Source organism: Plutella xylostella, chromosome 23, assembly GCF_932276165.1.
Source record: "Plutella xylostella chromosome 23, ilPluXylo3.1, whole genome shotgun sequence".
NCBI classification, from domain to species: Eukaryota; Metazoa; Arthropoda; class Insecta; order Lepidoptera; family Plutellidae; genus Plutella; species Plutella xylostella.
In genome coordinates, this window is record NC_064003.1 from 5,162,240 (window position 1) to 5,177,139 (window position 14,900).

Genomic DNA, 14,900 nt, shown 5'->3' on the forward strand with positions numbered 1-14,900 from the left:
ACCGATTTTGTGGGCTACTATCATTCTGTATCATCATGTGTGAATATTATGAGCTCTGGCAGCATTCCTTGGTAGATGACATCAATTAATAAAGATTGATTAACACGACAATAACAATTGTAATAGTTGACAAATGAAACCCGGCTAACATGTCTTAGCTGGGTAAGTAAATGATCAGTCATGCCACCAGGATAAGTAAAATGTTCAGTACTTCATATGAAAAACATTAACAAGGTCACCTTTAGGTATGTTCGTCAACACTAAGGGCAGGTCTCGGCCAAAAACTTAAGGCTTCGCCTTGTTGCAACTTCAAAGGTACGTAGGTAGGTACCTACTTACATTGTTGTAGGTTCGATTTTGAAACCATTAAGTCAACCTAGATAAAACAAAATAAAATAGCTCGATTAAATAAAGATGGTACGTAAAGATGTTAGTTGTACCTGATCAGACCTGATGCAACGACAGCCAACATAGACTCTCTAATCTGTGGAAGCAACAATCATGGTGGCGGGAACATGGACAGTTGGACGAGCCACCTCGAGCCTGACTTATCAATCAGAACTGACAGTTCGCCAACAGCAGATAGCTTGCGGCTATCTATAGGTAAACTTAGGTAGTTAGCTATACCCAAGAAAAAGTCCTTGGACATCGATATGACAGTGGAACGGCGAATAACTGTGACACTCTTTAAAACAAAAAGGCTTGTTGTTGTCCAGCTAAGGAAGGTTACCTACTTCAGCGAGCTGGTATTGCATTCTGAAAGAACTGCGAAGAGTTAATATTATGACTAATAATTTTATTATTACTTATTTAGAAAGTTTTCAGCAAACTCTAATAAATCAAGCAGCTACCATGTCACCGCTGCCCGGTTATAACTCTGTACTAGCTTAGTAGATATATTACCAGTTTTAGCCTTCAGCTAGAGGCCAGAGAGCTCCTAAATGAGATGCGAGCATGACACAAGTAATTTTACTTGGTAACTAGTTACGTAACTAACTGAAAGATCCATAAAACAGTTGAGGATTACTCAAAATGGAATTGTGAAAACGGCACGTCTGCATCTTAACCAGTCAGTCTAAGTAGTTTCAGCAGATACAGTGTTGAAAAATAGTTATGAAACGTTTGCGCCAGAATCGAATTAAAAATACATTTTCATTAGAGAAGCCGTTTAGGCATGAATAGGTACTTTCACCCTTTGGATTGTGCTCCAAATGATGACCTTCGAAATTCATAGAAATTTAATGACGACTGCCATTGTTTATTATCTAGCCCCGTACATTGAGTAGGGTTGCGGCTACACGTGATGTGATACACAGTACACAGTAGGTATATGCATGTTCCCAGAATAGTGGAAGTTATAATTTTACCAAAAGGTAGTCGTCTCGTGCAAGAGCACCGTTACTCGATTTATTCGATACACAACTAGTAGACAGCTGCTGCGTAGGAGGTTCACGCATTTTTCAACAAAGAGCTCGGATACACACTCACAATCCACTGGGACATAAGGAAGACAGCTAATATGGTGCCACTCAGAAACCGCGATGACACTCCGATCATGATCACCCGACAGTAGGATCATAATAAATTCGGTAACTTGTGAAGCGGTATGGTATAGCAACAGCGACTTTCACGAAATCAGGAATTAGCTCAGTGCTTTTAGGTTGAACACTCGCCGGTGGGATTCACTTTGCTCACAGCCGAGAAAAGAAAAGACTCAAAGCTGGAATCTGCCGATGTGTCATGACACTTAAGATAGTGTCTGGGGGGTCACTTTATATGACGAAAAACGAACTTTCAGTGCACTGCGGCGCGAGCCGCTCTATCTGTTTGTATGTATTAAACGTGCCGATTGCACGACAGCTCTCGTTCGTTCGTTTCTCATCAGTATAGAGTAACGCTCCTACTTACCGTGCGTCACCATTCCCATGAGCAGTCCAATGATCTTAAGGCAGTTTAGAACAAAAGCTGCATTAGACAGTTTCTTCAGCAGAGACATTGAAATAAAAAATTGATTGCACAACTATCCCCAGGAGCAGTCTACAGGTCACTTTGGGCAGTTCAGAAGAAAGCTGCTTTAATAGAATACCCTACCTCAGCGGAGGCATCAAATTGAAGTGCTATAACACTTTTAGAAGCGGTGCACGTTACCCGATTTGTCGTCAGCCATGCCGATGCGGCTACGGCGACTGCAGGTGGTTACTCAGGCTTCGTTGGTGTGCCCTTGTATGGCTAACATGACCAACCTTGGCAGTAAACGTTCGTCTGCATATGCCAAAATCACTGATGAATAGCGCACGTTACTCGATACCTTCTAAATAAGTCACTCATAATGATGGCTGACGATGATGATGACCGTGCTAGCAATAGTGCAGGCGGTTCCGCTGAGCATAAAATCTCTTCCCAGACAGGGGGCGTTTGGATCTGGCAACCAGAACAGGAGTGCCAGGTGTGCGCAGCGATGCAGGTGGGACAACACAGCCGCCAGGGCAGGAGTGCATGGCTGGGTCTATGCAGCGATGCAGGTAGCACAAACCGGTGGCCAGGGCCAGGACCGGGTGTACGCTGCGATGCAGGTGGCACAAAACGGTGGCCAGGGCCAGGACCGGGTGTACAGCCGCCAGGGCAGGAGTGCATGGCTGGGTCTATGCAGCGATGCAGGTACCACAAACCGGTGGCCAGGGCCAGGACCGGGTGTACGCTGCGATGCAGGTGGCACGAGACGGCGGCCAGCGCAGGAGCGCAGGGCCGGGTGTACGCTGCGATGCAGGTGCCACAAGACGGCGGCCAGCGCAGGAGCTCAGGGCCGGGTGCAGGTTACACGAAACTTCAATTTCACCGAATCGGCCTGCCTACCCTCAGCGGGTAGGTACCGGCGGATCACATTAGTCGCCGCACATGCCACAATGTCCCAACATACTGAAACTCGGAGCCACGTGCTTCCTGTAAAAAATCCTATGACGGTCCTGGAAAGCTCCTGTTTGTAAAGCCTTACATAAGCTATAATCAAGTGCATTATTGTAATAGCAAAGTTTTTATCAACTGTTTTCTAAAAATATTAGAAATTGAGGGTAGAAAAATATATTTTTATTATTTTTTCCTGTATAAAATTAACATATGCTTTACTTAAAGCGGTCATTAATGTAAGTATCTAGCTCAAGCGCCACTAGTAGGACCGGAATATGTGATCAATCATCACCACGACTATTGAATCGGACCCTACTGCGTGGGATAAAAACCCCAAGCGCCGGAGCATTATGACCAGTGGCTGAGCTTTTAAAAGCAGTAAATAATAGCATTTTACTCACGGCTATTCAACTCAAACCTTCGTTGCGAAATCCTCAGCAATGGCTGCGTGCGCAGCAGCCGGCAGACCCCGCGCCGCCTGGTCCGCATCACGCTACAGCTCCCGGCAGCGAGGACTCCGCAAATTCAATATTATATTTTTCCCCGTCGAAGCGAAGACGACGAGAACCGTGGCTACATTGAGCCATTTTGCCGAAGTGTTCACTTCAAAAATCAAAAACCAACTGAGGCGCGCGGGCGACTCACTCTATTTATATAGGCACCCGCACCTTGCAAATTAAAGGTGGAGAGAAAAACGGACTTTATTTAACTGTCACTGTGACCCTTATGATGCCGAACACGGAGAAAGTCGAAACGCCATATCTCACAATGTTTAACTAGGTTTCAGATAGGCTCAGACTACATAATATTGAAGATTGCGCAAACGTCATTTGGATACAAAACGCAATTCAATCTAATTGCACAATATTATTGCAGGTCTAGGGCCCGCCTAAAGAGGTTCTAAATATTGCGCAATATTGGAAATTGTGCAATATACTTAATTCATCGTTTAGGGTTATTATTGAAGATTGCGCAAACGTCATTTGGATTCAAACCGCAATTTAATCTTTTTGCACAATTTTATTGTAGGTCTAGTCTAGGTAATATTGTGCAATAAGTTTTGAATCCAAATGACGTTTGCGCAATCTTCAATATTAACCCTAGAAGATGAATTATATTGCATAATTGGCAATATAAATGATCGTCTAGGGGCCGCCTAACGTTGACTGTAATTTGGTTGAATCTGGGCCAATGTGTAGCACCGTATGAATTCATATTAGGTAAGTATGTAAAATTAATCTAAATGTATTATTTGAATGCTTACGGTAAATCATAATTATCTGATTTCAGTGAGTTATCGAAAAAGTTGGCTTAGATTAATGCCGGCAAAATTAGAAACCCTAAGGGCGAGACCTCATTGGTGCGTTACGACGTCGCTGCCATACATTTTGACATTTGATCAATCGTTCCTATGTAATGTTAATAGTATGTTCCTAAAATTGTAATTAAGTAAGCATTAATTTAAGTTTAAAATTGTTGTTTTATTATATAATGTTAATTATTTTATTCATTTAAAAAAATAATAATGTGTTACTTTGTTATGTTCAACATTATATAAATTCCGCGATACAGGTTCGCCTAGTGCGGAATTTGCAGATAAAACCATTGTAAAACATGTTTTATGGTAATAAATACTTTTTACTTTACTTTATGGGACGCAACGCAAAGCACTAACGTGGCCTCACACTAACATAATAAAACTACAAAGTTCCACGTCACATGGCTTTTATTACATTAGGCGTACAATAAAACTACAGGAAGTAGGTGCTGGGCCGCTTGTACGCGAACTTGTTGAGTCTCTTGTGGTGGTGGACGCGCTTGGGCAGCGGGAAGCGGATGGTGCTGTTGTGGAACTGCTTGACCTGCGGCCTGCGGCACGCGGACGCCTTGATCACCTCCACTTTGATGATCTGCGGACGGATTTTGTGGACGTTAATATTGGTGGTATCAGGCAGGTGAAAGATATGGTTATTGTGGGGATTGAAGTGTTGTGCCTTCACTCTGACTGGGGGATAGGTTATTAGGATGGTTGAAAACCCCTTTGTTTATAAAGTAACATTACATATTTTTATTATATGTTTGCACAAAAATATAGACTAACAGAGGAACTACACACACACAAACACATACAGTATGGCTCTTTTGATTTCAGGGGTTTGTTTAATCTGGCTGCAATTTAGTTTATTTCACACGTTCAGTTAGGCATGCTCACAATGAAATCAATATTGTATCAGGAAATCAGGAGATATTAGTCAACAATTTATAAGTAACAAATACCTATATTTGTTGTTGAAATGAACTACTGCAGGGTTCAACAAATCCACTGTGAGATCCTACCCACTTGATTATACTTGCAAGCAATAGGTTCTAGAATAACACAAGGCTTTCTGACCCCTCATGGCATGGTAAAGCGGTAAAAACCAAAAAGTAAGAAAGGTCAAATCAAAAAATGAACTTACGTGAATAGAGTGAGCGCGAGCCCTGTGTCGCGCGCCCATGTCGCGGTAGCACTGTGTGACGGCGCCGCCCACGCTCAGGTCACGGTATTCACGGTACATGTTGTGTACTCCCGACCGCGACTCGTAGCGCAGCCAGATGCCGAAGTTCTTGATCTTGATCGGGCTCTTCTCTGGGATTTCCTGAAATTGATTTAGAGTGTGTGTTAGATGCTGGTGGTCATGGATGAAGATTGGATATAGGTACTTAAATAATCTTAATACCTACTTAGTAACTTACACTACCGAATGGCGTAGTGGTTAGTGACCCTGACTACTGAGCCGAAGGTCCCGGGTTCGATAACCAGCTGGGGCAGATATTTGTTTAAACACAGATATTTGTTCTCGGGTCTTGGTTGTTGATATTTATATTTATTATCTATCTATCTATGTATTTATGTAGATATATCAGCTGTCCGACACCCATTCACAAGAGTTCAGACTGGGATACAGTTTCGAAATTTCTCATTGCTCTGACTTTTTATACAAAATAATAAATATACAGTTTCCAGAGTAAAAACAGTGCAAGATTCCGAAAAAGACTAAAGTGTATTGGTTGCCAGTTGCCACAATAGGAGCACTGAACTGCGGTCCACAAGCAACAGAAGATGTAAGTACACAGCTTCAAAGTAATCATAATTTCCCTAGGTATACCATAAATATTAAAAACATAACGTAAACAACTTACCCTGATAGAGACAATCTCTCCGGTGGTCTTCTTGAACTTCTTCAGTTGTCTCAAGAAGTACCAGAAACGGGACTTGGCGACGATGGGGTCAGGAGAGAAGATCCTCATCTTGTATAGGGGAGGCTTGGGCTCGGCCTCGGAGGCCAGCTTGCGCCCGATCACCTCATACTCCTTCAGCTGAAATAGACATGTTATGGGTTTAGCATATGGATAAGGATCAGAGAAGATGCTGTCTACCTGCCTACAGCTGAATGTTAACCGAATAAGCAGAATTTTAGATCTTAACAACCTAAAATGCAATCGCCAAAACATTTCATGTCACATTGTAGAGTAGGTACCAAACCTGAGTAGTGTGGACCTCCAAAAAGAAATCAAGATTGTTTACAAACTTCATTTTATCGAATCCATCGAAGTCACAATACTGACAATAGTAATAACAAACGTGCACACAATTTATTGTTACCTAGAATCGTTGTAATAGAGGCAAAAACCATGATTTGTAGATCACAACATGACCTAACCTAAAATGTAAGCGCTTGCAAGTTAGCATGGTATTGTAGCTTCCTACAATATTTTAACTATGCGTTTATAATATTAATGAATAGCCACAGCATTCCCTACTGAGCACAATAGTGTAAATGGCATTTATCATGAAATTATTATCACGTTGGGAAGGTAGCGGCAACGTGTAGATGAACAAACCAAGCACTGCACAGTTCCATGATAAAACACTTAATATTGCACTACCACTTCACAGCTATCACTAATTCCTTGTTCAGCGTGGTTTGTGAAGTTATTTCATTTATTTATTGTATTTTTTCTTAAATCTTACCTCTCCTTTAGCCTTCATTTTCGGAGGATTTTACTGAAAAGAATCCGTCAACGGAAACGGAACACTAAGCAAAAAGAAAGATGGTGGTTTCAATGTTGCCATTTGAAAATAAAATTTCCGTCAAATATAATCTGTGAATACGATATGAACGCGGACAATCAGCGCGGTTTTTTAAACGTTGATTGTGAGTCCGTCCGTGGCATATCCATATGGCATTATGGCATGTGGTTTTACGCAAAGACTACTATAGTATAATTGGTTTTACGTCTGCTGTTTTTGACATAAGCATTGAGCATAGAAATCAGCTGTCAATGTCATTGACATGTCATTTTAATTTCATAATTCATTTGATTTCAAGAGCAAGGCGAAGGTGCCGCGTCAAATAAAATTATTTAATTTTAACTTTATTTAACGTTTTTGTTAATACATATTATGACTTGAAGTCGATATTGAATATATCAACAAATCAAAATGTTTGGTCGAGTAATACGATACGGACTGTACGGGAGTGTAGCTTTAGGAAGTGGTGCAATAGTGTACAGTGATGATATTGCTATCACGCGAGTCTCCAGAGCTGCTATTACAGCTATCGATATTGGGAGGACGTACAAATCCATGCTGTATAGCAAGGAGTGGGACAAAACTTCCAAAGAATACATAGAGTTAAAAAAACAAGCACACCAAATTGGCGCGGAGAAATTGCTCAAACTATGTAAAACAAATAAAGGAGTGTATATAAAAGTTGGTCAACATATCGGCGCTTTGGACTACTTGTTACCTAGTGAATATGTGATGACGATGCGTGTGTTGCATAAAGATGCCCCTCAGAACACCTTGGATGAATTATACAAAGTTATTCGAGAGGACCTCAAAAAGGATGTAAGTTGATGTAAAATAAGTAGTTGACTTAAGCTGCAAAGAGTCACTTCCTCCTTATGTTTCTAAATAACTTTTTCTTGTTACAGCCAGAAGAATTGTTTGATGAATTTGAGACCGAACCTCTCGGCACCGCATCACTGGCTCAGGTCCATAAAGCCAAACTAAAAGATGGCACGGAAGTGGCAGTCAAAGTACAACACTTCTTTCTAGATAAAACCATCAAAACTGATATGAAATGTATGGAAGTTATTATAAATGTTATGTCCAAAGTCTTCCCTGAATTCCAAATGCAATGGCTAGTGGATGAAACCAAAAAGAATATTCAGAAAGAAATAGATTTTATTCAAGAAGGACAGAATGCTGAAAGGGTTGCTGATATGTTCAAGAACTATTCTTGGTTAAAAGTGCCCAAGATCTACTGGGACTATTCTACTAAAAGGGTTCTTGTAATGGAGTACTGCCACGGAGGGCAGGTTAATGATATTGAATATGTAAAAGTGAGTATAGAAGACTACATTCATTATCCTCATGACCCAGTAAAGCCAGCTGCTCAACATAGGGCTATGACAATACTGCTTTGCCAACCACACCAAAAAAAATCCAATTCAATATTAATATGAATAAATATTGAGAATATTACTTTCTATTTACAGCATCACAAAATAGAGCCCTTTGACCTGTGTCGTAAAATAGGCGATCTATTTTCGCACATGATCTTTGTGGAAGGATTTCTGCACAGTGACCCACACCCCGGCAACATCCTTGTGAGGAAGGAGCCCGGAGACAAGCATGTCACTGTCACGCTGCTGGACCATGGTTTGTATGCTGTAAGTTGTACAACACACAAGTGTTATGTATTTATCTATCTATTATGATTATTTATTAGGTATTTAATTACAGTTCATTAACATCATCACTAACAATTTAGCAAAATCCACAGTTCAGGATTCATTATTATTATATTAATATTGTACTACACAACAGATAGATAATAATTTAGTTGGTATTCAAAGGAAATCAAGGTTATGTTGCTATATATACCTCAATTTTGTCTGTTTAGTATGCAGGATGAATAGTATACATTACCATTCAATACTTCCTACATAGAACAAACATTTCAAATTTGCCTGTAACAACTTTGGTTGGTATTGGTAGTTAGATACATACGTACATACTTGAATTCAAATTACCTATTATTGTGTCAGGTTTACATATACTAAATATGATAAAAGATTACATAATTTGAAAGTATGTTCTGTAATTTATAAGATATACCTAACTATTGAACTACCTACCTATTATTCCAGAACTTAACTGAAAAGTTCCGCTACCACTACTCCAAGCTATGGCTGTCCATCATATCCCGGGACAAGGAGGAGATGTCTGTGCACGCGGAGCAGCTGGGCATCCGCAAGGAGTTGTACATCCTGTTCGCGTGCATGGTCACCGGCCGGCCTTGGGAGAGCATCCTCAAGGGCATCGACCGCACCAAGCCCACTTCCAGTGAGGTGAGTAAAAGCATATACGCAAAATTATCAAGCGGAAATTTTAAATGTACCAATGAAAATCTGGGCATTTAAGGTATTTACAGGTGCAGGATTTTATTATACGGTTTTATTATACAAAAACCCTCCTATAGATCTATGTTAAATATGTATCTTATATATCTTAAAATCAGAAAAGTTCTATCAGAAATATATTTCTGGTTAAATTTATATTTTACTTGTCGCTTAAATAACAAATCACGAATAAGAATACTATTCTACAGTAATACACAGTTCGTTGGTTTTATGTGCGCTTTAAATTAGTGTCTGCTTGTGAAAAGGCAATAACTTTCGGAATATTATTGCTATCTAACATTTATTGCCTTTTTCTTACACTCAAATAGAAAGCTGAAAGTGAATGTATATTTAATAGGGAATATGCGTAATTTTTTTTTATACTTTTATTGGATAGTTTTACATCACTTTATTAAAGTAAAAAAAAATTCAACGCCAAAATAAGTTATTTAAGGTATTTTAAAGAAAGTTAAAAAATTACAACCATCACGACCACTTTGAAATTCCCGTCAGGATGGCGGGCTGTCGTGACGTCATAATCGTTTAATTTCACGGCTCAGAATAATGAGTCCCGTCAGTCGGCATAGATTTTTTACCTAATCAAGTAATCACAGAGTACTTTTGTATTTTCAACAAACCAATGTTGTCATGGTAACAAACGAAAAAGGAAGTGTATAAAGTGTGATCAGTGGCCGTTTTGTAATGGTAATAAAGTGTGACCAGTGGCTGTTTTGTAATGGGAGCTCGTAAATAGCTGCTAGTAGCTCTTTTGAAATGGGAGCGCGCAAACCAGAGGACCTTTGTACACAATATTACGCTATTATGGCAATATGAATATAAAGTAATATTTGTATTGTATGTAAGTACCTACTTACTGTAACTTTGGTTCTCAGTAAGAGAGACTAGGGTTAGTGGGTCATTCTATTCTATTATCTGTGGGGGTGTAAGAACCTGCACCTGGCTCTCTTGAATGGAACCATTGTGCATATCTTAAAGGTCTAAACCCCCTTATCTAAACTATCGAATAAGAGTATAAAAATATATGCATATTCCCTAATATTTGGGCACACGGCTCTCGACTTTTCAATAGTCTTTGCTGTCCTTTTCCGCAGCTGGCCACAGTTTACTCGTTCATACTGCGTAATAAATTTAATGTATCCAGTTCTTCTGATTACGAGAATTCTTCCATAACTTAATTTAGAAAAAAATAACAACTTTTGAAATATACTAACGACTGCCATTATAACCGAAAAGTAGAAAGAGCAACTTGTGTCATGTTCATGTCATAATACTTACAATACAAATTTAATTTTACTGTGTTGCAATATGGAGCATATTTGAGTGGCTCGTTGACTAGCGAATGGCTGTTTACGCCTCATTACAATAGAACAACTAGTGGCAGCCCATACACTACCAACAAAAAATATAAAAAGTCCTAAACTTTGCAAACAAACAAGCATATCAAACAAGAAGTGGAGAGGTTATAGGAGGCTAGGATCTACTCGTATTGGAAGAATTTTTATGTGATCCATCGTATCTGATCACAACGAGCATCACAAATACTCGGTGACATTAACATTTCTTTGTTTACACTTGACATTTATTTAACTATACACAAACGCAAAGAAGTTATTATTCTGAGATTGATATATAAAGAATTATGACGTCACATCCGCCCTAAGAAAATGGGTGACGTTTCTCGGAAGTTAGAATTTACCGAAGTTTTTTTGTACTTTTCAACTTCATTTACTTGCTCAAAAATAAATTATAATCAAAAATAATGATGGAGTCGTAGTTATGAAACAACAAAGTTTATTATAAATAATATTTGACCTTTATTTGAACCACTTGCATATTCCCTATTATTAAAATGACACTGTAACCATATTATTTTCAAAAGACCCCATTCTTAAAAATGTTTGGTTAGCTTGGCCGGTTCAAATAATATTCTAGTCTTTGGAGCGTTCTAGCATTTAAAGTTGTACCACTGGCCAAATGTACCTATTGGTAAGCGCAAAACCATTAGTAGATTTAATTCGTTTCTTAACCTACTTTTTATTCCCAAAATCCCCTCCTAATACCCCTCCCAAAAAGCGACTGGCCGACACTTTCAATATCTCACCCATGAATTCCAAAACCCCCGAAATCGCAATTCCAAGACTCATCCATACATTCAAAACCCGCAGAAATCCCAATTCCAAGACGAGCTGCCCCACTTCCTTCACTACGTGACCGAGTGCCTGGAAACAGTGGACCGGCAGGCGCTGCTGGTGCTGAAGACCAACGACCTCATCCGCAGCATCGAGCACGCGCTCGGCACGAGGGAGCACATGGTCGGCTTCCAGGTCATGTCCAAGTGCTGCATGAAGAGTATTTATAACTTGGAGTATAAGGTGAGGGATATGTATATTATTACTTTTACACATTGTGTCATGGATAGTAGTGTTGTAAGTTGATTCTGAAGGTACAAAAACTTAAGCAGTTAATCAAATTTTCTATTGGCAAAATTTAGGGCGCCTTCAAATTAGTCGCTAATTGCTGAGGCGCTGCAGTCGCGCAACTTTTAAATTACAAAATTTATATGGATTTTGACTGCAGCGCTGCAGCCGCCCTGCTTCCGCGCGACAACTAGCGACTAATTTGAAGGCGCCCTTATACTGACGTTGCTAAAAATTTAATTTTGTGCCTTCAGAATAGAAATTCATGAGTTGAGTAATTAGTTCCTACACCACACTAAATTAAGTTTATAATCTTGTTGTAGTTTCGGGTTTATTAGAAAGCGTTTGTGACACATTTTTGATAATTTTATTATACGCATACTATAATGGCTGATGTCCCCCTTGTGTTAGCTGTATCCTGTTTTTATGCAGTTGTGTACTGTATTAATATTATTTTATTTGTTTCTTTTCAGCAACAAAATTCATTGTGGCGGCGCTGGCTACTGAGCGTCAACTACACCATGTCCATATTCATGCTCTACATATACGGAGTGTATCTAGGAATAGTGAAAACAATCCAGGAGAAACCAAATGAAACTACAAAGCCAACATTTCAAACGGATGCTAAGGGAAGAGTCATTCTGTAGAACGCACTTTTATACTAGGTAATTTTATTCGTACGTACAATATTTTAGCTTCCATTTAATTGCATTTAGAATCTAAGTACAGTTGTATTCAGTCAATAACTACGCATATTTTTATAGGACTATGATTAAGGTATTTATTTCCCTTAAATTATTCTGCAATGTCGATAGGTATAAATAACGGTGAAAATGGTTGTATCTATGAAATATGTAGTTTTAGTATCAATGTGTTGTCTATACAAAAAGCTAACGTTAGTGCCTAAATTTTTACTTCTTTAGTAACAAAGAGGGTACCTACTTAAGGTGCTATAAATGTTGTTTAATATGGTTATTGATATTTTAGTAAAATTATGATAATGTAACTAGATTGGACATTAAAATTTGTCTGATGGTATTGACTAGTACCATAATCTCTAGTCCAGTCCAATATTACCTCAAACTGACTATGTGTAAGCTATCTGTACAGTAGGAAATTATGTTGTGTATATTTGTTGCAAACCAATCAATGTTAGATAATTATAATATCCCTTGCACTCTAATATATTGAGATGAAAGTATATTTTTAATACATAAATCAAGGTAATTAATTATTGTTGACAACGTTTTGATGAAATGTTTTTACGTACGTAGCAGATAGGTATTAAATAATTTTCTAATGAAATACGAAATAAAAACAACATCTTCAACTTTTTGTTTTATTGGACACAGAACAACATTCACTGGTCAGGCAATCTCGTCTCTAAATAGTTCATTTTAGTGCTCAAGTTAGCTAAATCATTTTGTATTTTTATTAAGACGTTGGTGAGATTGTCTTTGCTCTTGCGGCCGTGTAGTTTGAACATGGCTGTAGAGGTGGTCTTTCTGAAGGAAAGGTCAGAGGGGCGATAGTCCAAACCGTCCGAGTGAAGAATGTTATTAATCGTGGTCTTGCTTTCGAAGTAGTTTCGCTGTAGCGAGAAATCTTTCAAGTCCCGCTTGTAACCTGGAAATGTAGCATAAGATTGTGGAAGGATATCTAAATTGTTTACGAATCGAAACCCTCTCGATACTACATCGGGAAAGCACCTATTTACCTCTACCCACTCCGTAGGTAATAGATGTAAATACATTAGCACAAGACCTGCTTGAGTACCTACCTATTTATAAGTCGAATTATAGGGCATAGGGTCAGTATGTTGACCAAATCAACGACATACTTAACCCCAAAACCGACGAGCGTTTACTTAAGAATGTAGAGGAAGCGAAAGAAGTGTGTCAAGATTGTGGTATGTGGAGATCCATAGTCTCTGCATGCCTACTCCGCTGTTACTTATGTTGTAAGGTGAATCTTACCAAGAGACCTCGTGCACTCCCGCTCTCCCTTCTCTGGCGCTTGCTCGGTGTTGTTACTGGTATCGGCGTCGGGCGCGCCCAGGAGCATGTTGCTGGTGGTGGCCGTGTTGGTTACCATGGCAACTGGAACCATCTCGCAGTTATGTACAGGGTGTTGCAAAAGTGGCGTATACTAAGTTGAAAAGCAGTGATTGAGGGGTTATTCTGAATGTTTTGTTCTACGAGTTTTTTTGCCCCTCCATAGAAACGTTGATGGCCTCGTAACTTTTTACTATGTATATGGATATATTTTTTTGCGAATTTCCAAATGTTGTAGGTTGATATACCTAAGTATAAGGTAATACATATAATCGGGTACTAACAAGAATACTGCTTCTCCGGCGGCCAGACCTCCAGAATATACGGACTTTGTGGACTATTTCCTCTCAGCAGCTCCGTGAGTGGAATCTCCACTTCCTTGTGGTTCTTCAGAATGATCCGCTCGTCGCAGAAGTCGGGCAAGTCGAGGAGGTGCCACACTTTGTACCGAAGCATCGATATTGAGGACATCGGACGCACTGAGATGTAGCGGAGGGACTCTGCTGCCACTGATTGTGATGGCGTAATTAGGTTTAATTAATTCATTCAAACATATTATCTACAATAAACTGGGTAAGAAACCTTCGAAATTATTGGTAGGTACTTATCTAAGGTAGGTATAGATGATACTGTGTAAGTTTGAGAGAGGTAAGAGCAAGTAATACTTCTAAATCCTATTCATACAAAACACGAGAAATTTGTACTGATACCACATGGGTGAGTCTGAATTTAATATTATGATCGTAACACCTACATTTAACTTTAGTTCTTGTGTAAACGCTAAATTAGAAAATTGAATACTAACTTCCCAGGTCATGGCGACGAATAACTAAGAAAGTGATGATTTGCTTCTTGAAGAAATGAAGCGAACTTTTTATTAATTTAGGCAGCGACATATTAATGCATTCATCTCAGCACGGAAGATTTAAATGGTATTTTAAATTAATTGCATATTTATCAAGTTCTTACAAATAACATCTGATTGTTTATCATGTCACCATGTTATTATGATAGGTGAAGCATAGAATAATAAAATAATAATATTTCTATG

General features: G+C 39.1%; 3 protein-coding genes across 3 annotated transcripts; 1 reads left to right on the top strand and 2 right to left on the bottom strand.

Annotated features, from left to right (window-relative positions):
• Window positions 1-4,630: 4,630 nt before the first annotated feature.
• On the bottom strand, window positions 4,631-6,942 carry LOC105386767 (60S ribosomal protein L18a). The gene is given in 4 exon segments (NM_001305478.1): window positions 4,631-4,814; window positions 5,364-5,543; window positions 6,088-6,264; window positions 6,920-6,942. Coding segments are annotated over 4 exon segments (534 nt in total). The 5' UTR covers window positions 6,938-6,942; the 3' UTR covers window positions 4,631-4,655.
• A 315-nt stretch (window positions 6,943-7,257) lies between these two features.
• Window positions 7,258-13,125, top strand: LOC105386860 (aarF domain-containing kinase 1). Its single transcript, XM_011557542.3, has 6 exons — window positions 7,258-7,798; window positions 7,885-8,295; window positions 8,452-8,625; window positions 9,106-9,306; window positions 11,544-11,750; window positions 12,269-13,125. The coding sequence occupies exons 1-6, from the start codon at window positions 7,391-7,393 to the stop codon at window positions 12,440-12,442; spliced, it is 1,575 nt and encodes a 524-aa protein (XP_011555844.3). The 5' UTR covers window positions 7,258-7,390; the 3' UTR covers window positions 12,443-13,125.
• Window positions 13,121-14,849, bottom strand: LOC105386961. The gene is made up of 4 exons (XM_038113538.2): window positions 14,655-14,849; window positions 14,134-14,358; window positions 13,772-13,894; window positions 13,121-13,421 (listed from the first exon to the last, which is right to left on the bottom strand). The coding sequence occupies exons 1-4, from the start codon at window positions 14,743-14,745 to the stop codon at window positions 13,156-13,158; spliced, it is 705 nt and encodes a 234-aa protein (XP_037969466.2). The 5' UTR covers window positions 14,746-14,849; the 3' UTR covers window positions 13,121-13,155.
• Window positions 14,850-14,900: the final 51 nt, after the last annotated feature.

Bases quoted from the DNA above. Each gene is read 5' to 3' on its own strand.
- LOC105386961 (XM_038113538.2), bottom strand. From the start codon at position 14,745: ATGTCGCTGCCTAAATTAATAAAAAGTTCGCTTCATTTCTTCAAGAAG. The intron at 14,359-14,654 runs GTTAGTATTCAA...CATCACAATCAG, and splicing joins TCGTCGCCATGACCTGGGAA to TGGCAGCAGAGTCCCTCCGC. The intron at 13,895-14,133 runs GTTAGTACCCGA...AGATGGTTCCAG, and splicing joins GCCGGAGAAGCAGTATTCTT to TTGCCATGGTAACCAACACG.
- LOC105386860 (XM_011557542.3), top strand. From the start codon at position 7,391: ATGTTTGGTCGAGTAATACGATACGGACTGTACGGGAGTGTAGCTTTA. The intron at 7,799-7,884 runs GTAAGTTGATGT...TTCTTGTTACAG, and splicing joins GAGAGGACCTCAAAAAGGAT to CCAGAAGAATTGTTTGATGA. The intron at 8,626-9,105 runs GTAAGTTGTACA...CTATTATTCCAG, and splicing joins TGGACCATGGTTTGTATGCT to AACTTAACTGAAAAGTTCCG.